This window comes from Orcinus orca, chromosome 7 (genome assembly GCF_937001465.1).
Source record: "Orcinus orca chromosome 7, mOrcOrc1.1, whole genome shotgun sequence".
In the NCBI taxonomy this organism is placed as follows: domain Eukaryota; kingdom Metazoa; phylum Chordata; class Mammalia; order Artiodactyla; family Delphinidae; genus Orcinus; species Orcinus orca.
Genome location: NC_064565.1, coordinates 48,204,484 through 48,230,077, shown reverse-complemented (window position 1 = coordinate 48,230,077; position 25,594 = coordinate 48,204,484). Strand labels below are relative to the sequence as shown.

The following is a 25,594-nucleotide window of genomic DNA, read 5'->3' as shown; positions in this document are numbered from 1 at the left end:
TATGTCTGTAATAAACCTAATACTTTCATTTTCCCTCACCAAACCTTCAAAACAAACTATGTATTTATGTGGGAAACTGGAAAAGACATTTCACCTCAAGTGAAAACTTGAGCATGTTATACAAACACACTGAGAAGAATCACTTCTTATGTTTGCATAGAACGTTGGCCTTTGCAAGGCTCAGTGTACCGCTTTCTACCGCTTTCTAACCTTTGCCTTCAGGGAGAACTCACTGTGGGTGGAACCACTCGGTCCGCATCAAGGAGAAAAGAGCTTATCCAGGGAGGTGGAGTGGGTAGTCCAGTATTCTAGATTCTCCACTTATTCAACAAAATTACACACGTGAACATCAATGGGATCCTGACTAGGACCAAAATGAGGCCCAGGAATGAACTGGATTTGCAATTTCAGATGCTTTATTACCTAAAGTCAGAAGAGAAGATATAAAAGCTGTTTTATTTACCAAGAAAGTGCACTAGGCCTGTGGAAAGTCGGTCCTTTTTGCTAAGCTCTCAGATATTAGAGGCAGTTGGCTAGACGGCTATGTTTTACATCCCAGATTAACATTTTCGAGGCTGCTGAATAATGTAGATCCTTTTCAGTGGAGTGACCTTCTCCAGAGCAGGTCTGGGTTTTTGATGTGTCATGTGCATTATTGCTGGAAATTTATGGCTGAGCTAAAGGTGAGGAGGAAAGAAAAAAATGAGCATATTGGATCTTTTGGGTCATAAAGCATTAAAGTAGTAGAAAACAAAACAGCTGGTCAGAGGAATTTCACAGTTTTGTTTACTCCTTTGATAGTATCTTCTTTTTCCATACCACCTCTAGCTCTGTATCCATGGATATACTTGTTAACCTGGGTTTTCCCTCATTAGTGTGTTTCTAATTTTTTTAAATTATAAAATATATTATATATAAGGTAATTATATAAATTTTATATATATATATGTTTTGAAGTGACTTTTTGTTTTGTTTTGTTTTGTTTTGTTTTGTTTTTGCGGTACGCGGGCCTCTCACTGTTGTGGCCTCTCCCGTTGTGGAGCACAGGCTCCGGACGCGCAGGCTCAGCGGCCATGGCTCATGGGCCCAGCCGCTCCGCGACATGTGGGATCCTCCCGGACCGGGGCACGAACCCGTGTCCCCTGCGTCGGCAGGCGGACTCTCAACCACTGCGCCACCAGGGAAGCCCTGAAGTGACATTTTTAAAGGTAGAAATATCTTCATCAGTCCTCCAATATTAGAATTTATTCTGGCACTACTATGCATATACGAAACACTATACGCTACGAAGGCTATGGGGACACTGAAGAAGGTCCTGGGGTGGGGAGGAAGAATGCCTCAGATGTCAGAAGATCAGAAATAAAGAACCTCTGAAAGAAGTTAGGGGATTTTTAGGTTGAAGTATGTGAAACTGGCCATTTTATAAGGTTCAAATAAACAGTCTGGTAAAGAGAAGGCTGAGGAATGACTTATTAGCTTCAGGTAACAAAAGTTCTCACTGGTCATCTCTGCAGAAGACATCTATGAGGAAATGAGCTTAAATAGATTTAAATTAACACAGACTGAGACTTTGACAATAAGAGGAATTTCATATGGAACCAAGAGACCTTATGGAATTTACATTAAGGACAGCTTAAGATGGAAAGGATGCCCAATGTTGCGAGTCTTTCAGGCATAGTTTTCCTAGAAGGAGAATTTGGACCCAGAGGCCTTTCGGTTCCATTCCAGTTCTTGGTTTTCAAGCCCACTGATTCAGTATAAAGGTACCTAAGAACACCTTCCCTAGCCAGCAAGGAAGGGATGCCTCAGCTCACCAGGAATTTAATTTATCACTATTGAACTTAGATGCCCTTGCCTTGACACTCAAATAAAAAGGGAGATAAACTGTTCATGACCCCAAACATCACTGTTTATGGTTTGTTTGGGCTCTTCTAAGCCAGGGAAAACATATGTGCCTCACATCACTTCTCAAATGTCCCTGAGCTCTGAGCACACAGCATTCCCTTTCATGTGAAACTTGGCTCCAGAAAGTTCTTTCTTCTTGGTCTTAAAAAAATTAAACATACTGGAAGAATATACACTGAAGTGTTAACAATGATTGTCTCTGAGGGGTAGAATTATGGGCAATTCCTAGTCTTTTTCTTTACTTTGCCTTTGTTTCTCTAAAAGTTTTCTTTTACAAAGAGAAGGTAAAAGTTATGTAATAATTAAACCCAAGGACGGTCTACGCTGGCATTCTAGTAGAAAGGAAGAAACATAATTGAGGTATTGGTTATAAGTATTACTTTACAATCTAACAAAAGAGCTGCTGATTTATTTTTTTGTCAGATCAGATATCATTGGGCCACATGACATACATTTTATAGTGTGGTAAGGGCAGAGTGTTTTGTTTCGTTTTTCTTTTAACGTTAGAACCAGAAGGAAACTTAAGAGGTCACTGACTTCAGTAGTTTTCTTCCAGACTAGGTGTCTTTAGTGTCAACTAAAACAGATGGATTATTTCAGGTTAGCTCTAAATCACATTCAAGAGATTACAGGTAGGAAGACCTACTTGGCAAGTTACTTAAAGTCAAATGTAAGGTAAAGGGGGGTGAGAAAGGAAATGAACCAATAATTCTGATATAACAGAAATCTGGGCAATTAGCCAAGGTGAGATGAATGGGGCAAGATGACAAGGTGAGAAAGAAGAGAAAACCACAATGTTGATTGTTGCTCTTAAGGTGTCAGAGTGATGATGGGTGGAGGTGGGAAAGGAAAGGGGAGAGGAGAATGGTATGTGAGGATACACTTATTGCTTAATTTGGCACTAACTCATTATTTGATCATTTCCAGGGTTATCTCCGCAATTCAGGGGCTACAATATTGATCATTTAAAAAATTGCAATAAAATACATAAAACATAAAATCTACCATTTCAACCATTTTTAAATACACAGGTTAGCAGCAATACATACACTTACATTGTTGTATAGCCATCACTACCATCCATCTCCAGAACTTTTTCATCATACCAAACTGAAACTCTGTACCCATTAAAGAATAATTCCTCATTACCTCCTCTGCCAGCCTTTGGTAACCACCATCCTACCTTCTCTCTCCATGAATTTGACTACTTCATGTATCTCATAAATGTGAAAGCATGTAATACCTGTCCTTCTGTGTCTGGCTGATTTCATTTAACATAATGCCTTCAAGATTTATCCATGTTGTAGTATGTGTCAGAATTTCCTTCCTTTTTAAGGTTGAATAATATTCCATTGCATGTACATAGACCACATTTTGTTTATCCATTCATATGCTGATGGACACTTGGGTGGCTTCCATCTTTTAACTATTGTGAATAATGTTGCTATGAATACTGTTGCACCAATATCTCTTCAAATTTCTGCTTTTAATTCTTTTGGCTATATATTCAGAAGTAAAATCGTTAGATCATACAGTAATTCAATATTTAATTTTTTGAGGAACTGCCATATTGTTTCCTATAGTGGCTACACCATTTTACCTTCTCACCAGGAATGCACAAGTGTTAGGGGCTACCTTTCAACGAAGGCATTTAACTGAGGTTGTAAGAGCTCTGCTCAACTGCGTCTCAAAAGAGGAATGCCACAGATCAGAATGAATGGGAGACTGCGCCGGGGGGCTGTTGGCCATCTGTGAACTGGTCTGGCAAAATTTAGGGGGAAAAAATAAACAGGATTGAGAAAATAGTGGAAACAATTCCGACAAGGATAAGAGCCTTAGATAAACTGCCCATAATTATTAAATTACAAACGTACAAGTTGCGGAGGGTAAGGGCTTTATAGGGACAGGTGAAAATACAACCAGAGAGTCAAGTTCTCTTTCTCAAACACCCCACCCCCTCAATCAGGAGCATCCTAATATAGAAAGACTTGGGGGTTGTGGGTGGAGAGTCTACAAAGGGTCTACCTTCAGACGATGGAACTGTAAATAATAGTCAATCATTAAATGCCCTGATTCTTTCCTGTAGATTTTAAACCAATGGAGATAGGAACATTTTATATTCAAGTCCAGACCGGAAGTAAGTAGGAATAGGTTTCTAACCTACAACGTGTGCTTTAGTCTGACATCTTAACTTTGGGGACACTTTGGATTTTTCATCGTTAATCTTTGTAAAATGATAGGGTTTGTAGAATGAAAGGTGTTTGTCTGACTCATTAGGGTAAAAGAATCTAGGTTAACCCCACAAGAGAAAGAAGGATATGTGTAAGGATTCTTCCTGGCTGTGGCTCCATCCCATAAGGGGCAAAATATTGAACTTGAAAAGCAGATCAATAGAAACTTCCACATTGAGAATTTACCTTCATTTTGGGTAGTTGTGACCTCAGAGCCTACATTTTTCGTTTCAGAGAAAAAGTCAAAGAAGTACGGTAAAAGTCTTTATGATTAGAGCTATGAAAGAAATTCTAGAAATTAAAAAGTCAGTGGCAGGTTTTGTTTTAGAGCCTGAAGTCAGGTGGTATTAGAAGACTGGCAGCTCTTCCATTCATCTTTGAAGGGTGTTATCTTCCAACGTGAACGTTGGCACTTAGATTTCCACACCCCGTTAAGCAAAGTGCTTAAAACAAAACATTCAGCTTGAGTCAATGAAATTCAAGGATCATCCTACACAGAACAAGAGAAACCTTTTTAGATTTGCAGATGCCTTTGATAGTTTCCTTTCCCCCAGGATCCCATTTCACATAGTCTCACTAACTTTGGCCCTGGTGACATAGCTGGCAGCTTGAAAAGTGGCCCCAATTTAACTAGGCTTCAACATTCCACCCCCGTCTGCACTATAACCCAGCCCCGTTACTAATGGTTTAACTGGATACTCTTATGTTGGGAGAAGCTTCACAACTATTGCCAAACTTAACTTCTGTAACTATCCAGAGAATGAATATATTTGGCAGTATCATTCTCTCTCATTCCTTGCCTTAAAATAATTAAGTAAACAAGCAATCGTAGATCTCAGGGGAGCTATGTGACTCTAAGGGGTAGATGGAACTTTGTCTAAGACCAGGTCTCCTAGATTTCTATCTTAGAGAGCTTTAGGGTTATATAACCCTTCTTCTGCAGGAATAAACACATGATGTGGCCCGTCAGTGGGCAACATGAATTCTCTCAGTATTTAGGGCTGGAAGAGGTGAGAAAGACTGACTAGAGAAGAAGGGAGGGTCCTACCTACCTTGAAAGGTAGTGGGGAGTGAAGTCTGTGTGGAGATGAGTGGGGGAAAGAGTGGGAGGGAAAATGTTAGGCTGCTTCCCACTTAGATTTGTACAATTCCAACCTCTTGGGAATTGTTTTCCAATCTCCCAAATCTTAAACCCTTGGTTGGCTTTAAAGTAGGGTATCCAGTCATGATTGGCATATGGATAGAAATTTCCTGCCATGATTGAATGGTTGCTGAGCTCCTGTGAATAGGGCTATAACTCTCACTGTTTTGGACTCTAAGTTCTTAAACTGGTATGAAAATTAACATGGGTTCTAGGAACTAGACATAATTCTAGCTGAGGGCATGAAGGAATGTTAATAAATGTAGAGGCTATGACCCTCATTTCTGCTACTATATTTCTTCTGGCCAGTTATATATTGTTAGATCTTCATGACAATATATATTGTTGGGAAAATCATTGTAATGCAGATGAAAATTTATCATCAGATATCTATCTCTCTCTCTCTCTATATATATATATTTTTTTAATAAATTTATTTTATTTATTTTTGGCTGTGCTGGGTCTTCGTTGCTGAGCACAGGCTTTCTCTAGTTGTGGAGAGCAGGTTCTACTCTTCCTTGTCGTGCGTGGGCTTCTCATTGCGGTGGCTTCTCATTGAGGTGGCTTCCCATTGTGGAGCACGGGCCGTAGAGCGTGCAGGCTTCAGTAGCTGTGGCACACGGGCTCAGTAGTTGTGGCTAGTGTGCTCCAGAGCACAGGCTCAGTAGCTGTGGCGCATGGGCTTAGTTGCTCCGTGGCATGTGGAATCTTCCTGGGCCAGGGCTCGAACCCGTGTCCCCTGCATTGGCAGGTGGATTCTTAACCACTGCGCCACCAGGGAAACCCTAAATCTCTATATTTTATATGTCTTATTTTTTTATATTAGGCTGTATAGTTATGCATTTCTTTTTTTTAAATTAAATTTATTTATTTATTTATTTTTGGCTGCGTTGTCTTCGTTGCTGCTAGTTATGCATTTCTTTTCATTAAAAAATTAAGGTATAATTTATCTACAGTAAAATAGATACCCTCTTTAGTGTTTAGTTCTATGGGTTTTCACAAGTGCATACCATCTGTGACCACCACCTCAGTCAACATATAGAACCGTTCCTTCACCCCCCAAAATACCCTCCTGTCACTTTGTGGTCAACCCCTCCTCCCACTCTCTGGCAACCACTGATCTCAGCAGATCTATTTCTTAAAAGGCATTGGTCTTTCCACCGCAGGTTGACCATTTTTATTATGAAATCCTATTATGCTTCAGGTTGAATTATGGATTCAGGGAAGATTTTTCTTAGCTGTAAGGGACCATGTGGATCCCACCAACTTCCATATTCAAGACAGTGACTTATGGTAATCTTGGGACTTGATTTTATTGCTGGTCTCTTATCCTTTGCCTAGATTCCAAGTGATGCCCTGTAGGATATCTCCTTGGGAATAGAAGCTAACACTTACTGCAGGCTAACTGTGTCCGGCTCTGTGCTGAGTCCTTTGCACATGTTCTATACCTTCATTTTATTCTCACAACATCTTCGTGAAGTGGATACTATAAACCACATTCTCATTTACATATGAGGAAACAGAAGCACAGAGAAGTGAAGAAACGTGCCCAAAGACACACATCTAGCAAGTGATGGAGTCAGCATAGGACCCAGGCACCTGATATCTGACGCCAGAATGCCAGAACCTGTTCTAACCAGTAATCTATGCAGTCTTAGCCATAGACCTACGCCAGTAGACATGGAGCTAAGTGTTAAAGCGGCTTTTAAAAAAAAATAGATACAATTGCTATTAAAAATATTTGTAACAGCACACCAACTCAATATTTTCTTATGATTTCTAAATACAACTTATTGTTGTTGTTATTTGATTCTTCTGTTTATCTTTGAGATTCAGAAGTGATATGAAAGAACAATATGTAAGGGAAAGAACCTTTATGTCATAGACATATGCACATGTGTCTACAAAAAACAATAAAGGCTCTGGCATCATATCTAAAGTACAGCATCATCAACCTTTACTGACCACTCTCTTTAAACATTTTATTTTGGGTTAACATATATTCTAGAGGAATATATCTATTCCACTTAGCTCTACTTACTGTGGACATTCTATTGCCCCTGAGGAAGAAGCGTTTAGTGGGCAGGGGCCGGAGAATGTGTGTGGCAGGTCATCATCCATCCCTGCCCTTCTTCTAAAGTCAGGAAGGCAAAGAGTCACTTATGACCACACCCCTTCCGATCTATCTGATGGGAGAACCAAGCCCCCCTACGTGAGAAGGCTCTGTAGCTTTCGTCTTTCATTAAGATCCTGCCTGATACTACTTGCCTCATGGGCTTCAGACACACCTTTTCTTTTCATTGCCATGAAACAGATGTTACTAATTAGAGCAGAGAATGCAGGCAGGTTGCTCTGTGTCGGGCACTGTTCTAAGAACTTCCTGTGTGTGAACCTCATCGATTCCACTCAACAGCCATCTGAAGTATATATATCCTCTTCCTTATCTTCATTTTACAAATGACGAATCAGAGGCACGGGATCAGTAACTTGCTCTAGATCTCAGAGGTAGCAAGTGGAGAAGCCAGTGCTAAACAGGGGTCTCAGAAGTCTAGCTGCACAGTTTCTACTCTAATCTTTTTCAGACCCCTGATTTTGGTAATAACAGCAAGTCTTCCTTCTGCAAAGGACACCCGCCCAGTCCTGTCTCTTCAATATATATGGGGGCAGCAGAAAGAGTGGTCCTTCAATGCCTGAATTCAATGCACCCGCCCCCTAGAAGTAGAATAAGGACCCTCACTCAGCTCACTTACAACATTTAAAAACAAAAGATTGAATCCAAAACTAAACCACTGTCTACGTGGGAAGAATTTTCTGAGTTTCCGGAGCTACTTAGAAAGAATTCAAGATACGGAAATAAAAATAGCAATGGTCAACCACCTTCATAAATAGACTTTACTAGATAAAGTCAGCCAGTGCCCAGGCTTCCTCCAGCCCCCAAATGGGCAACCCTCCACCACCCACCCTGGCCTCAAATCAAACATTTCCTGTTGGGAGTGCAGTGGTGGGGAGGAAGTTGAAAAAGGGCTGAATTCCCAATACACAGGCTGCCTTTTTTTATAACAACAGGCCAGCGTTTCCAATAAATATCTGGGATGGCAACGTCAAGTTCTGCCAGTTTGGCATCATGATTCTTGCTTAATTTACTACCTTATTTTTGAAATGATTTATTAAATAGACACTAGGAATTTGGGAGCATCAGCTTTTCTCATCAAAACCACTTCGTGTTCCTTGAACTGAGAGCAGATTCTTTCACAAGGACATCAAACCTCTGAGTTGGAAAACACCCCAGTGGTCATCAGCTCATTCACCCATGCAGCCTGATCGGCTGGGAGGCTGGGTGAATACTGGCTGGGAGCATCACGTGATGCACCTCCCCCACGGCTCACCTTCTCCAGCGTATCGTTCAGGGCATCCATCGTCTGTATTTTGGCAGCATTTGCAATGGCACTGTGAAGATGAAAAGAAACTTCACATAGAAATGGAAACTTTCCCACTAAAGAGGCTAAGCCACTTTTACAGGGGGTTTTCTACTTGGCCTTTAAGCTTTCATTCTGCTTGGCTACTTCTGGAAGACAAAAAAAAAAAAAAAGTCCTACTCTGTATGCCCATGTACGACAACAAGCTTTGCAGGCCAACTTAGTATAATTAATATTTTTAAACTTTTCATCCAAGTACAGCATACATGCAGAAAGGTGCACATGTTATCGACGTACAGGCTGGTGAACACTCACAAACTTGTAACAGTAGTCAAACCAGTTGCCCCTAAGAATAATCACTACCCTGACTTACAGCCCCATATATTAGTTTTGACTTTATTTGTATATCATAAAAGGTACCATACAGCAGGTACTCTTTTGTGTCTGGCTTCTTTTCTCGGGCCAAGTTATTTGCTGGGAGAGTTTCAATCAGGGCTGAGCTTACAGTGCAATTTCTTGAAGGGAACTCTGCGCTTGCCATACTTTTTTCTGGATGGTCTGTGTTGGTTCGTAGAAGTTATTGGGGTATGGACACAGATTGATGATGCTTAGAAATTTATTTTCTACGCTATATTTTTCAACAGCTATTCTCCTAGAAGATATAAGGAGGTGTTTGTCCACAAAAAGGAGGAAATCCTATCCATGGAAACGCTCACAAAGCAGATATAAAGAGCAGAGGTGACTCATGGGGGAGCTAGGGAAGCTTCAGGGCCTCTCACTGCACAGTCTCCTTTCAAGGCCCTGGGAGGGACCCTAGCCATTTCATATTTGTAATTTTGTATTATTTTTCCTTAAAATGGTCCCCCAATTCTATAAGATTCAGCTTCCTGCGCCACCAAGGAAGCCCTGAATTTTTTTTAAGAGGGTTCCAATCAGCACTTTATGACTCTCTAGGCAGCTCCTCTTCCTGCTGTGTTCACCTGATGTTAGAATTAACAGTAAGTCCCTTTTGCTGAGGTGCAAAGAAACGGATGACTTGTCCATGGCTGTCAACTAGAAGGTCATTTCCAAGCTATGACTCTAGCTCCTGAGCCCCTGGCCCAGGCGTGTTTACCGGTGTCACACTAAACAGGGCTTACACTTGAGTCAGGTTTTAGTAGCAGGATAGGTTTCTGAAGTTAACCAGCTGGCAATTCAATGACAGTGTGACGTCATTTACAGAGTGCTTTCTCTGTTCTAGGAACTGTCCTAGATGCTGGGTCAGGAGATAAATAATATGTGACTCCCACCCTTGAGGACTTATAGCTTTGCTTTAATTATGCGATAGTTATTTTCTGATTCAGAAGAAACAAAAGCTTAATGCCAAAGGGGCAAATTTTTAAATATTGAGCTATAGGGCTTCCCTGGTGGCGCAGTGGTTGAGAGTCCGCCTGCCGATGCAGGGGACACGGGTTCGTGCCCCGGTCCGGGAAGATCCCACGTGCCGCGGAGCGGCTGGGCCCGTGAGCCATGGCCACTGAGCCTGCGCGTCCGGAGCCTGTGCTCCGCAATGGGAGAGGCCAGAGCAGTGAGAGGCCCGTGTACCGCAAAAAAAAAAAAAAAAAAAAAAAAATTGAGGTATAGCTGACATATAATATTACATTAGTTTCAGGTGTACAACATAATGATTTGATATTTGTATATACTGCAAAATGAGCACCACAATAAGTCTAGTTAACATCCCTCACCATACATAGTTAAATGTTTTTTCTTGTAATGAGAAGTTCTAAGCTGTACCCTCTTAGTAACTTACAGATATACAATATGGTATCATTAACTATAGTCATCATGCTATAATTTCATCCCCAGGGCTTAATTATTTTATAACTTTAAGTTTGTGCCTCTTGATCTCTTTCACCCATTTTCTACCCCAGACACCAATCCCCTCTCCCCCGAGCTTTGGCAACCACTAATCTGCTCTCTGCACCTATGAGCTCGAGTTTTTGCTGTTGTTATCCTGTTTATTTTTCTTCTTAGATTCCATATACAAGAGAGATCATATGGCACTGTCTTTCTCTGACTTATTTCACTTAATATAATGCCCTCAGTGTCCATCCACGTTGTTACAAGTGGCAGGATTTCCTTCTTTTTTATGGCTGAACAGTATTCCTCTGTATGTATGTGTGTGTGTGTGTGTGTGTGTGTATCACATTTTTTTATCCATTCATCTGTCGATGGACACTTGGGTTGCTTCCATGTCTTGGCTACTGTAATAATGCTGCAGTAAATGTGGAGGTGCATGTATCTTTTCAAGTTAGGGTTTCATTTTCTTCAGACAAATACTCAGAATTGGAATTGCTGGATCACATGGTAGTTGTAGTTGTAATGTTTTGAGGACACTCCATACTGCTTTCCACAGTGGCTGTACCAATGTGTATTACAAGCTATCAGTGCACAGAGGTTCCCTTTTTCCCAAGTCCTTGACACAGCTTGGTATTTCTTGACTTTTCGTTAATAGCCATTCTGACAGATGTAAGGTGATATTTCGTTGTAGTTTTGATTTGCATTTCCCTGATGATTAATAATGTTGAGCACATTTTCATGTACCCGTTGGCTATCTGTATATCTTCTTTGGAAAAATGTCTATTTAAATCTTCTGCACAGTTTTAAACTGGCTTGTTTGCGTTCCTGCTACTGAGTTGTATGAGTTCTTTATATATTTTGGATAGAGTATTTCGTTTTTTAAAAATTTAATTCTTATATTTTAATTTTATTATATTTTATTATTATTACTTATTTTATTTTTGGCTGCGTTGGGTCTTCGTTGGGTCTTTGTTGCTGTGCATGGGCTTTTCTCTAGTTGTGGTGAGCGGGGGCTACTCTTCATTGCGGTGCACAGCCTTCTCATTGCGGTGGCTTGTCTTGTTGCGGAGCACGGGCTCTAGGCACGTGGGCTTCAGTAATTGTGGTGCACGGGCTTCAGTAGTTGTGGCTTGTGGGTTCTAGGCACACGGGCTTCAGTAGTTGCGGCTTGGGGGCTATAAAGTGCAGGCTCAGTAGTTGTGGCGCATGGGCTTAGCTGCTCCACGGCATGTGGGATCTTCCCGGACAAGGGCTCGAACCCATGTCACCTGCATTGGCAGGAGGATTCTTAACCACTGTGCCACCAGGGAAGCCCAGAGTATTTCATTTTAAAGTAGAAAAATCCTCAAAAAATTTCCTTCCCAGAAATTGAGAAGAAAACTTTTAAAGTGATCTAAAAAGTAATTTTATACAGAAAGAAAAAGCCCCAAGAAATTCCATAGCCTATTTCCCTCCACACTTTCTTTCTGAGACTGTTACCATTTTAACTCTTAAGGATGTATCTGAGCATCCTCTATTTCACTCCTTTTGAGTCACTCATGAACTCACCTATGGAAACCATCCTGAAATAGGCTCTGAAGCGCCTCTACTTGGAGGAGCTAGTTTCACATGTTCACTTCTTTTTGAAGGCACTATTTTTCTTACCCAAGGCATAGAGGGGCTGGCCCATTTGTACATGAGATCCAGCCCACGGCTCTCTGCTTAGCTCTGAGAAAGGTGCAGTGTGTCAAGGTTACTGCGGAAGGAGCAGGGAGAAAACAACCTCCATATCCAAATTCCTTCCAGATGTGCCAAATACAGTGGCCTTTATTTTCTAAATAATTGAGTGAGGAATTTAAAATAAAAGCACATTTATTTTTAATTCAGATTTGCTTCAGCAGAAAGCATATTACAAACACAAGGCCAGCTTAGGGACAGTACTTTAAAGGCTAAGGTGAAAATGAGATACAGGGATGTGAGTCCTGTTTGGGTGCATTCAGGACCTTGCTTTTTAAGCAGGAGGCAGTTGCGCTGGCTGCAGGGAAGAGGAGGATGGGCAGAGAGAGTCCTCCAGAGGGTAGCTAACCCCCTCTCCCATGCTGACCCCCACCCCTACCCCACCCCACCATGCCAGCTGCCTCTAACTCTGGTTAGTAAGTGCCTAGGGAGCCTTGGTTTGTCCTAAGATCCAGCGAAGCCTCTGACTTCTGGCAGTAGGGTCACTTAAAAATCAAGATGAAGAAGGAAAAGAAATTAAGCAGTCCCCTACCTTGTTTTCTCGAATCCCGTTTTCTTGGTGTGTCTCTCCAAGAGGCCAATTTCTTGTTTTTTGGAAATTCGCTTTCCTCCAGCTTTCACTATAAACAAATAAGCATCAACAAGGGAGTCATATTTAGGGCAGCAAGAGAAAGTTTGCTTTGTTATTCAAGGTATGAGTTTACTGTAGATTTGAAGAATTTTAGAACTTTTTGAAGAGCTAAACTTTAATCTAAAACAACATAATCAAAAGGTACCCTGAACTAGCATAACAGAAGAAAAAATATTTTGGGCAAACAAGGTGGGAAGGAGAGAAGGGCTAAGGTTTTTGCTTGTCTGTGTTCGGAGAGGGGGACCTGAGGCTAAAAAAGGCAGAGGTGTTTACACCTTCGATTTGGGGAGGAGATAACAATTTATTCCCTTAGGCATTTTACTGAAAAACATTTTTTCTTATTAGAAAACCAATTACATTCTTCATGACAGCAACCGACAATTCCAATGTGACCCTTCTGTTTTCCCACAAGATTAAAGTGCAAGGCTTGCAAAATTTTTTTTCAACCAAAGCTTTCAAAAGCTAGATTGAAGAATGAGCCAAAAGTCAGGGCATGTGGTGGTAACAGGCATTTAATTCAAGAGAGATGCTTCTGATCCCACCAGATGCCCACCTTCCATCCCAGACCCCAAACCTCCGATGTTGGAGGAGCTCAGATGTTCTAATGAGTAATTAAACTGCATTAATAATCCTGCCATTCAAGAGATCAATTAGTGTTAATTAGGCTACAGATGACCTAACAGCAATTCAAGTGTTTAACAATGTCAGATGAAATCAACTTTTGAAAAGGAGCAGCCCATTTCAGATTGCAAGTCAAAGCAAATACTTTTTTCTGTTCCCAGGAAATTTGCACATCTGAAATCTGACAAGCTCAAATGAGAAAAAGCTAAATGGACGTTGATTTGTTTGAACCTGTTAATTCTTTTTATGGAAATGTCAGATTGGCAATTTTCTAAAACTGGCTCCAATAGAGTGAAAAATAGGAAAACCTATTTCTCAATGCCCTCGTGAATTGACTTCATCATTTTTCTTTTAAAATTATTATTAATTAATTTTTTGATTATGTAATAGTACATGCATAAGGCACACAATTCAAAAATCATGGAAAGGTCTGCAGTCTCCCTTCTACCATTATTTTTAAGTCTCCAGTTCATCTCCCTAGATACTGCTAACGATAACAAGTCCCTATGTATTCATCGATAGACATTCTATACACATACCTATATATTTTTTTAAATGGCAGCATACATTGTTCTACATCTTGTTTGTTTATACTTTTCATTCAGTCATGTACTTTGGAGTAAGTTCCCTATCGATATATATATAGAGAGAATGTCTTTCTTTTTAACATCTGCTTTAAAATTCCTTTATATGAACATTCTATGTTTACTTAACCAATTTCCAACCGCTGGACATTTTAGATGTTTCTAATCCATTGCTATCACAAACAATGCTGCAATGAATATCCTTTGCATATATATAATTTTGCACAAGTGCAAGTATATCCATGGGATAAATTCCTATAAGTGATCTTGTTAATTCTTAAGAGTATGTGCATTTGAAATTTTGCTAAATCTTGCCAAGTCACCCTTCACAGTGGTTGCACCAGTTTACAATCTCACCAGCCACAATGACAGTGATTGTTTCCCTATATCTCAAGCAACAGTGAGAACTAGAAAATGTTTGGCTTCATCAACCAATAAGAAAAAGAAAGGTAATTTGCCTTTCTAATATTTTATTAAAAGTTGAGCTTATTTCTGTGTTTCAGAAGCCAGTTGTATTTTCTTTTATAAACTGTTCACATTTTTGGTCCATTTGTCCTGTTGGACTTCTGTTCCATTAATCTCTCTGTTTATATGCCATTACAACTTTATTTTAATGACTGTAGCTTTATAACATATTAAAAAAAATTTTTTTTTTGCCACACCATGCATCATGTGGGATCTTAGTTCCCTGACCAGGGATCGAACCCATGCCCCCTGCAGTGGAAGTGCGGAGTCTTAACCACTGGACCACCAGGGAAGTCCCTAACATATTTTAATTTTGATAGTCCTTCTTTGCTACATTTTCTTTGCAGAATTTTATTAGCTATTCTTATTTATTTTTCCACATGAAATTTTGAATCAGTTTGTCAATTTCCTCCAAAAAATCCTGCTGGTAGTTTTTTAATGGTCTTGCTTTAGATTTATAGATTTTTTTTTAAAGGGAAAATTCGTATCTTTATATTCCTGGTTGCTCTCTATTTAAGAACATGGTACGCTTTTCCATTTTCTACATTTTCTTTTGGGTCCCTCAGTAACTTGTTCACATAAATCTTACACATTTATTGCTAGGTTTATTCCTTAAGTATTTTGTCTTTGTTGCTGCTGTTGTAGTTGTAGAGACGGTCTACTCTTCCATTATAGCTTTCACAGATTGTTGTTCTTATATTAATATCATTGATTTTATACCCAGATCTTATTGAATTCTCTTATTATTTATAATATTTTTGTTGACTCCCTTAGGTTTCCCAGGTAAAAAAAATTTATATAATCTGCAAATAATTATAATATTACTTTCTCTAGAATAATATTAAATAGTGGTGATGATGGACATCTTTGTCATCCTAATTTTTTTTTTTTGTCATCCTAATTTTTAATGGATTGCTTTTAGTGTTTTCCCATTAAGTATGATGTATATACTTAGTTGGATATACACACACACATATTTACAATATATATAATGTATATTCAAATATATTTCTTTCATCATATTAAGGAAATATCTTTCTATTACTGTTTCATTGGGCTTAAAAAATTACAAACACATGTTGAATTTTATCCAATGCCTTTTTATCATCATGTATATAATATGGTTTTTCACCTTAATCAGGTTAATTATATTAATAGATAAAAATTTTATAAATATATATTAATGAATATTTTACTATCAAACCATTCTTGTGTTCATGGAATAAACTCCACTTGGTCATTTTGAATCACCAAGTTTTTTTTTATTGATTATAAAGGTGTCTCACTAGAATTCTGTAATATTAGATACAGTCCAGGAAAAAAGTCCTGTTTTCATACATGGTCTGCTTTAAATTCACACACACACACACACACACACACACACATGAAAAAAAGGCATACAAAATAATCAGCAACAGAAATGAAATAATGTGGAAACACCTTCTGAATAGCCCTGGAATACAGAGATGAAATAAACCAAGGGGTGGCTTTTTCTGGAAGACTGCTTGAGAAGGGTGTGCCACTGTATGAGGAGTGGTGTGGTTCATAGCCTCTTCTACCAAGAGGAATCAAATCACAATAGGTCTAGACCTAGAGCTTGAGCCTTCAGTAGCTCTCCCAGCAGTATCTTTCATCCTCCTTGTGACAAATGCTTTTAAAACATGGAGTGCTGTAATTACTTTCTTATTAGTGTTCCTTTTGTTTTCTCTGATGCTTTTGTTTTTGCACGTTTTCTTCCACTGGTTATTATAGCCAACTATAGAAGCACACTTGTTATAGTTAAAATAAGCAATAGTTAAAAGTGAGAAGACCTTTGAAATGTTGAGCTCTGTGCCACTCACTTGAAAGAGCACAGACAATTTAGAGAATGTCCAGATGAGAGCAACCAGAGTGGAGAAGGAGCCGTGTCAGACAAGGAACTGGGAAAACTGGAAAGATGGCTTCTGAGGAAGCAAAGACTCAAGGGAAGCTTATGGTACCATCTTCAAGGAGTTTAGGGGCTGTCTTGTGGAGGAGGAAGGATTTACTGGTAAGGAAATGTTATCTAGGGTCAGAAAGCTCTACCCCCTCCTGTGCCCTGTGACCTTGGGCAAGATAAACTCCTCTGAGGCTCAGTTTCTGCATCCTTCAAAAGGGAATAATACTGTTTGTTTAGGTTGTCCTAGGGAATAGAGGTGACATAAGCAGCTGGCACATGGTAGGCACTTAATAATTAGTAGTTATTATTATTTATATTTATGTTTTTCCAGAGGAGAGAATGGAAAGCAAAGAATGAAAGTTCCAGAAAGGCAGAGTCTGGCTACATATAACTGTGTTAATCAAAGTGAAGAAGATTGCGTAGTACAATAGTATATCTCTGGTCCCTTAGTGTGTTAAAGTAAAGAAAAGAAGTGTATCTGCCATGAATATTTTAGAAGGATTTTGGGGAATTTGGTAGAAGTTGAACTAGATGATTTTTATTGTAAGGTCTTTACTATGATTCTAACTCTTCCCACCTACCTACAAAAGAAAATCTATCATGTCCCTCCCTTTTGAAAGAATATAGTGTACTCAGAGAAACAAATCCCAAAAGAAATGTAAAGGGAATGTAAAGGACTTTCCTGGTGGCCCAGTGGTTAAGAATCTGCCTGCCAGTGCAGGGGACATGGGCTCGAGCCCTAGTCCGGGAAGAGCCACATGCTTCGGACCAACTAAGCCCGTGCACCACAACTACTGAGCCTGCACTCTAGAGCCCGTGAGCCACAACTGTGGAGCCCGCATGCCACAACTACTGAAGCCCGTGTGCCTAGAGCCCATGCTCTGCAACGAGAAGCCACCGCAATAAGAAGCCCACACAGCACAAAGAAGAGTAGCTCCCGCTCACCGCAACTAGAGAAAGCCCGCGTGCAGCAACGAAGACCCAACGCAGCCAAAAATAAATAAATAAATTTATTTTAAAAAATGTGTAATCACATAATTCCATGTTTAGGTCCTTTCAATACGCAAAATGAACGAGAGATTTTAAAATGTAAGAGAGAGATGTTTTGGATAGTTTCGTTAGAAAATCTACATTGATGTGGAGAAAATGAAACTTTGCTTTCCTATCTCTGAGTAAGAGGTATAATTTTGTGGCTGCTTTTGTAGTTTATAACTTTTCGAAAGTTGACCCTTGAGTTTAGAATGCTACATCGCACAATTTTTCTTGCAGGCTTATCTTTCTTTATCTTGACTACCCTCTACCAAACACTGTGCAAGAGCTTCTTTCCCTCATTAATCAGTGGAGAATGTGTGTGAAAAAGCTGACCACCACAGAGGTTTGGGCAAACTCTGCCTTGTGACTTAGAACGTTCATTTGAAGATTTTAATTAAAAGGTTAGATGTTTGCAAAACGCTTACTTTGCATTCACCGTTGAGTTTTTGGCATATTCTAAACTGTCAGTCAAGACAAAAGACTCTCATCAGGAAAAGCAAGGAGAGAGGGCTTCAGAGGGAGAGGGCTTGACCTGGGCCCACTTTACTGTCACGTCTCTGCCCCTTCTCACCAGCTATGGGGCACTGGGCGCGTCCCTCGACCTTGCTGACTTTCAGTTTGCTCCTCTGTGAAACAAGGATGAGGGTTCATCATCAGTCTGCAGTACTGGCGCTGTGTCTAGAAGGCTCTGTGCAGTGCCAGTCACACAGGATTGAGTGAATGGCAGCCGTTCTTGTCATCAAACCCCTGTCCCTGTGACCTGTGGGGTAGTGGGTCTCGTAACCTCTCTGTTGAACCTCACAGATCAACTCCCAGAAGTTGACATGAGCAGACTGGAGTTGAGAGAATTAAGCCTCTGGTGTTTGCTTTTTAAAAAACCATACTAACCCTTCTGCAGCTATGATTTCCTCCCCATTTTCTGCATTAGTTTCACCCTGGGGGATACACTCCCCAAACTTCCGTCTCTTTAATGAGCCAGAAAATGGATTCTCTCTGGGGGTTCTCAGTGGTGACCCCTTTGATGGCTCTGACTCATTTGCCTTAAAACAAATTAAAGTGCAAGGAATATACAAAAACTCATGAACTGCTGCTTTTTCTGGTTCATCACATATGTACTCGGTCTCCTCGGATTACCTTCTACTCACACATTTTTGACTGTTCAGGTAATGGAGTTCTTAAAAACTGAGAGCGAGGCAAACCAAAGCAGCAGAAAATCCTTAGCAGAAAAGCTAAGCTTCCTAGAGCCCAGGCCTCCTCATGTTTAATGTAGTCTTGTTTTACAGCATAAATTTATAGCCAGGATCCACAGAGGTACAATATGTTATATTAATATACATAAAAGAAAAACCACTAAGCACCCCCTGCGTAGGTGGGAAAGTTACAGCTGGCTGACTTTGGAGCGGTTTCACTTTTAACCATGATGGAGCAGGCATATGTATCTTTCCCACTGCAGTTTTCTTCTGCTCCGATGACTGCAGTAGTGCCGAATGCAGCCTGCAAACATCAGGAGGTCTTGCAATTGAGGAGAATCATTTCTTTTGATGGCTACGTGTTTTACTAGGCCTGCATTTTACAGGGATTCACATTCATGTGCTGGGTACCTTACATAGGTTATCTCCTTTAATAGTCATAACAACCTTACACTATCAATGTTATTTATTACCGCCTGCTTTAGAGATGAGAAAACTGAGGCTCAGAGAAGTGGAAGGGAAGCGGGGTTTAAATCCAGGACTGTCTGATTCCAAAGGCCACGTCAGACCTTTCACAGACCTTTCATCATGTCTGTGTCCTACTTTCATGGACCTGTCCATTGCCTATAAAAATCAGGTGAAATTTAATGGAATTCTGGCAATGAATTATTTTTGTTCTATAAATACAATTTTGTACAGTAGCTATCTGGTTCAGACTTAAAATATATAGCGAGACAAGCTGAAGGATGAGGCTTCTTTGCTCCCTTGTTCTCAGTGGGGAGGCAAAAGTCTTCCTTCATCTCCATTCTAATTATCCCCAACCTCTTATCTGTAGTGTCACAGTTCATAATAATTAATTGTCATACCAGAGGCATTGTGACATGCTTGATGGCGTCACGGTGGGCTATGTACACAGAGTAATTAGCAATCATTAGTGGCGGAGACAGAAAGTTCCTGGTGGTTTCATTCAAACTTTCACTTGGTGAAGTTTATCCCTGTGATCTTTGTGTATAAACGTCATTTAGCAAATCAAGTGTTAGCTGAACTGTTTTATGAAGGATTGTGGCGGGAAGAGAATGGCGTTTTCTTTTGTCCTTGTGTAGAAACTTCTAATAATTTGCATCGATAGTTCTTGATCATTATTTAGCATCATTAATTTTAAATATAGATAATGTTAAATATTCCTAAATCCAATGACAAACATAAAAGTCAGGAGTCTGCCACAGGAGGCCAGGACAGGGTGCTGAGAAGTGGAAACTCGGAATTAGCAGTAACAATTCTGACTTTGGCTGGGCTGCTCACCAGAAAGCCACTGAACCTTGTGTCAGTTTTCGATGCTTTGTGAAGTTTATACCTGCCATCATCCTCTGCAGCAAGATGACTGAAATAATCTTGGCTCAGAGGAGCCAAAGAATGATACCAGTAAATGAATTTTGTTAATGGAGAAAGGCAAGAACAAAGAGGTCAAGTTGCTGAGATATTTCTTAAGGAAAAAAGAAGAAAGGCAGTTAAAAGAGCATCAAATCAGCTAAAAATAGGCCTGCATGCCTCAGCCAATCTATATGAACATATGGTTAAGTACAATAAAACTAATTTCCATATTCCAGGGAGTGGATATAAATAGCATACCTTTTTTACAAAAAGAAAAGAACTGTAGATGCTTTGCAAAATGCCTTGATAGCTACCTTTTCCAGTCAACCCCTCCCACACTAGTGTCCTTATTAAAAAGTGCTCCTCAGCTTGGTGACAGACAAAAGACATTACTGATCACACTGCCCGACCCCAGAGCCTGAGAAGGGAGAGAAAAATTGGGTTGCTCTCTTCAGTGTGGAGGTTGGATTGGCTGGGTATGAAGTCGGATGACGTACAGGCATCTCCGGGAGACTGAGTCCGAAAGCTGGGACCTCTAGGGAGGAATGTTTCCATGGCAGTAAATTACCTTCCAGGTGTGAATGGGTCGCTGCTAACCTGCAGCCAGGGAGGGAAGGTCCAAGCTCACCACCTGCTCCTTTCCACCAGCGCCCAATCCCTTGTACTCCCACATAGAATTAGGTTTTCATTCAACCGGGCCTGACAAATCCCCAGGTGATTTTTACACAGAAGCCTAAAAGGATCAAAGACAGGAGGAACTCAGGTTGGAGGAAGTTAAAGGAACAAGGGGAGGTTGAGAGCCTCTGCTCTGTTGGGGCACCTCTGTGGAAGGAGGGGCAACAGCAGCTGAGGGGGTCTTGCTGTCTGCAGGACGGAGGGCAGGTGGGCAGCCTACCTGCAGGAGGATGCCCCCCTTTCAATGCGGAGAGCTGGACTTGCACTTCACTTGCCATAGCGCGTGCCAGGGCCAGGGTCAGGGCCGGCGCTCTGGAGGCTGAGTGCGGCTGCCCCACTGTACCCTGGCTTTATATGGGCTGGGGGCGGGGTCCCTTCAGGGCTTTGCTGAGCAGCAACAGGGCTTGTCATCTAGCTTTTCTGGGAACCTACATATTGGGGGCAAGTTTCCTCTTAGAAGAAAACTTTCTTATTATTCCCTTCATCTGAGAAGTCAAGGTAGACAGCTAAGGGGACTCTTTCTTTCCCAGGAGGAAGGGGAAAGGATCAAGCTCAGTGGAATTCTTTTTCTAACTATTTATCCATCGAGTTTGTATGGTGCACCTACAATGTGACAGGTTTTGTCATATACTCGCGTGACAAGGAGGGCAAGACAAGATCTTTGCTTCAAGACATCAGTTGTTTTTCTGAGGAGGCAACTATAAAACAAAGTGTGATGCCTTTGTCTCAGTCTTTGCAATGTCAAGCATCTATACTAAGAAAGTAAAATTGGGGATGTGCACAGAGATTTCTGCAAGGGATGGTAATCATACATTTCTCTCTCTCTTTTATTTTCTTTTTAGTATTGATTGGAGTCCACATAAACACCCCCAAATAGAGAGGGATAGTTAAATTAATTAAGATATAGCCATGAGAGTACTATGTACTCATTACAAATTGTGTTTTTGAATAATATTTAATGTTGTGAAAAATATTCATGATAAGACAGTGAAAAAGCAGGCTATAAACCAAGAGATGCCTGCTTTGTTAAAGAGAAAAAGTACAAATGCAAGCTTAGGCATTATTGTATCTCCAGTGCTATCAAAGTTCAGCAAAAGGCAGGTGCTTAGAAATGTCTCTTTGTTCTTCAACACAATTAAAAACTTCCACTCTTCAAAAGGCATTGTTAAGAAAATGAAGACCAGCCCCAAACTGGGAGAAAATATTGGTAGAGCATATTTCTGACGAGTACTGGCATCTAGAATATATAAAGAACTCTTACAACTCAATACAAAGAGAACAAGCCAATATAAAAATGGGAAAAAGGGGCTTCCCTGGTGGCGCAGTGGTTGAGAGTCCGCCTGCCGATGCAGGGGACACAGGTTCGTGCCCTGGTCTGGGAAGATCCCACATGCTGCGGAGCGGCTGGGCCCGTGGGCCATGGCCGCTGAGCCTGCGCGTCCGGAGCCTGTGCTCCGCAACAGGAGAGGCCCCAACAGTGAGAGGCCCGCGTACCGCAAAAAAAAAAAAAAAAAAAAATGGGAAAAAGATTTAAACAGAAACTCCACAAATAGAGATATTGACAACGTGTGAGCACATAAAAAGTTGCTCAACATCATTAACTATTAAGGAAATGCAAATTAAAACCACAATGAGCTACACCACATATGTATTCATATTAGAATGGCTCAACTAAAAAAATTGGAAAATACAACGTGCTGGTGAAGATGCAGAGCAACTAGAACTCTCAAACATGGCTGATGGGAATGCAAATTGGTAAAGCCACTTTGGAAGTCTGGTATTTCGCATAAAATTAAACATATACTTAGTACATGACTAACAATCTAATTCCTAGGAATTTTCCTAAGAGAAATGAAAACATATGTACACATAAAAACCTGTGTGCAAATGTTTATAACAGCTCTATTCTATAATTGCCCAGAGATAGAAACAACCCCAAAGTCCATCAAATGTAAAATGGATAAACGGTGGTATATCCATAGAATAGAATACTACTCAGCAATAAAAAGAAATGAACAGATATTTGCAACAACATGGGTGAATCTCAGAAGCATTGTGCTAAGTGAAAGGAGACTAAAAAAGCCACGTATACAAGTCTATTTATATGACTTGAAAAGTCAAAATTACAGAACAGAAATCAGACCAGTGACTGCCAGAGGAGGGGGTGAGGAGAGAGGTGTCATCATAAAGAAGCAGGAGGGGACTTTTGGGGGTTGATAGAAATGTTCTGTATCTTGATTGTAGTGGTGGTTACATTCATCATACATCATACATACATCACACGACAATGGTGAATTTTACTGTATGCAAATTATACCTCAGTAAATAAAAATATCTATTTGTTAAATAAATGAATGAGAATACTCCAAAATGTTGAGTGGTTGTCTGTAGGTGAGAGTATTACCTGTTGATTTTTACTATCTTTTCTCAGTTTTTCTGTATTGTTTTTAAAATCAGTAGAAATCAATTAAATTGTTTTTTTGGGAAAAAGTATGCTATAGCATTGACCAAGGTAGGTACATGCTATGGGAGCAAAGAGAAGGGATCATCCACGTCATAGGCAAATATTCTGTGAGTGGCCTTCCCTGCAGTGCCCTGGACTAGCAGCTGGGTTTCAGAGGTAACACAACTCCTTCCTTGTTTTCAGAGAATCTCACGGTCTCATGGGGGATGTAGAAGGTGAGGTGAGAAGAAGGCTAAGAGGATTGCTTTGATGATTGACAAGGGTTATAGCAGCAAGGTTCAGTAGAAATTTCTGTATCTGCTCTGACCAAAAGGGTAGCCACAAGCCACATGTGATGTGAGCACATGAAATGTGGCTGATGCAACTGAGGAACTGAATTTTTAATTTTAATTAAAATAATTTAAATATAAATAGCTACATGTGGCTTGTGGCTACTGTTTAGAATAGCTGTAGCATAAAAGCTAGACATGTGACTGTCACCCAGACCTCACTGATTACCCTCTGCTTCTACAGGTTACAGATGGCAAGGAGGACATCAAAGGCCAACCACCTCTTAGGAGAGTCTGTACTGAGGACAGCCCAACTGATGGGGCTAAAACATAATGCATGCCCAAGCGAGGAAGACTTCTTCTGAGCACATGCTGCTTTATTTAACCATGATCTCCTATCAAATAACTTTCCTTTTTACCTCATTCATATGCAAAGCCTTCAAGAGTAGACATATGTTGTGAACCTCCATAGGGGGAGTTAGTAGGCAACATTTTCAGAGTTGTTTTCATTATGAAACCTTTGTTCGCACGGCTCTGAATAACAACTCTTAGAGGTCGTGCTCTTGAAACCCAAGTAGGAAAACTCTGATCTAAGTGACGGGAGTGATGGTGTTCAGGAGGTGACAGTGAAAGAGAAATAAAGGAGGAAACAGAAGAATTGATTAGAATCCACAGGGCATCCTCTATTCTCCTCCCAACACTACACATTGAACATGAGCCTCATGGAGTAATAGGTGGTAGGCTAACTTTTGTTGTTCCTTTTACCCCAACATGGAAAATATGTATAAGTTAATAACATGACTATAAATGAGGATATATAAAAGGCAGCATGACCTCTAATGAGACAAACAACTGTTTTACTGTAGAAACATCCATAGAGGAGGGGGAGAAGGAAAAAGGAGGCCACCGTGGTTTTCCTCCTGGGTGGCCCCTTCTAGCACGTTCCTCCCCACTCTGCCACCATCTGCTTCCACAGGAATAGGAAGCCCAGAGTCGCAATCCTGACTCCCTTGGTGCATGTGTACCCCACGGGGTAGCCCTCTCAGGGGGTGGGGCTTCCTTGCTCTGTCTTACATTAGTCACTGAAAGTCCAGCCCTGTTTTGCACACAGTGAGGTGAGTCAGATTATTTACTTTGGGGATATACTAGAGCCTCCATTAGGATGAAAGTCTCATCCAAGGAAAGCAATATATTACCCTTTAAATGGGCTTGTAAACCTCATTTTAAGAGAGGCATTAGTCTAGTTAACTGCAGGGAGAGAGTAGTTCATGCTAGGACCAAAGTATTTGGGATTATGCTTCGTAACGCTAAAAGCCTAGTGAAATGGCTTCTCAGGATGCTGAGGTTGCCAGAGAGCTTTCTGTCTTTTTGAAATGAAAGGACAATATAACACTAAAGACATTAATAATATTTTAAGATTATACAACACTTTCATCGTAGAGTACTTTCTTCTTTTAATTTGTGTGTGGGGAGCCATTATTTTATCTTCTTCAAGCACTTGAAGCTTTGTAGTCTGTATCTCATGTTTGTTTGTTTGTTTTCCAGTACCTGGGCCTCTCACTGTTGTGGCCTCTCCCGCTGCGGAGCACAGGCTCCGGACGCGCAGGCCCAGCGGCCATGGCTCACGGGCCCAGCCGCTCCGCGGCACGTGGGACCCCCCCCGGACTGGGGCACAAACCCGTGTCCCCTGCATCGGCAGGCGGTCTCTCAACCACTGCGCCACCAGGGAAGCCCTCATGTTTGTATTTTACTTCTTTTTCTTTTAATATTAGTTACATACTGCATCTAATCCCCAGGCATGATCAGCAAGAAAGCTAACCAGGAGGCCTGTGACTTTCACGTGAGAGCGTGTTTTAGCGGGAAGCCCCCTGCAAGAGGCCCTGTCCCCTGTTTTGAAAGATGTCTCTGGGCTTCCAGTGCCTGCCTGGGCTCACCAGCTTCCCTTGTCTGTTTTTAAGAAGTAGCATGGCTTCCTCTCCCCTCTCTCTCCCAAACACTGGGCTTTTCCTCTCCTCCAGGCACATTTTTAATTCCTGGTATTCTTTAGCGCTAAACTTGCTGTGTTTTCTCTCTCTACTTGTCAGACCCGAAACAAAGAATCCATGAATAATTGAGATGTATGT

General features: G+C 40.8%; 1 protein-coding gene across 2 annotated transcripts in view; it reads right to left on the bottom strand.

Annotated features, from left to right (window-relative positions):
- Positions 1-394: 394 nt before the first annotated feature.
- DAPL1 (death associated protein like 1) overlaps positions 395-25,594 on the bottom strand; it is a 97,300-nt gene continuing 72,100 nt past the window's right edge. The window contains exons 1-4 of one of the 2 annotated variants that reach the window (XM_004266287.2): positions 20,959-21,016; positions 12,784-12,871; positions 8,664-8,724; positions 395-677 (exon numbers count right to left, since the gene is read on the bottom strand). In XM_004266287.2, the coding sequence (XP_004266335.1) occupies positions 561-677; positions 8,664-8,724; positions 12,784-12,871; positions 20,959-21,016 (324 nt within the window). In that variant the 3' untranslated portion in view covers positions 395-560. Of the gene's footprint in view, positions 678-8,663; positions 8,725-12,783; positions 12,872-20,958; positions 21,017-25,594 lie in introns of those variants that run through there. The other variant, XM_049712298.1, reaches the window with a different exon arrangement.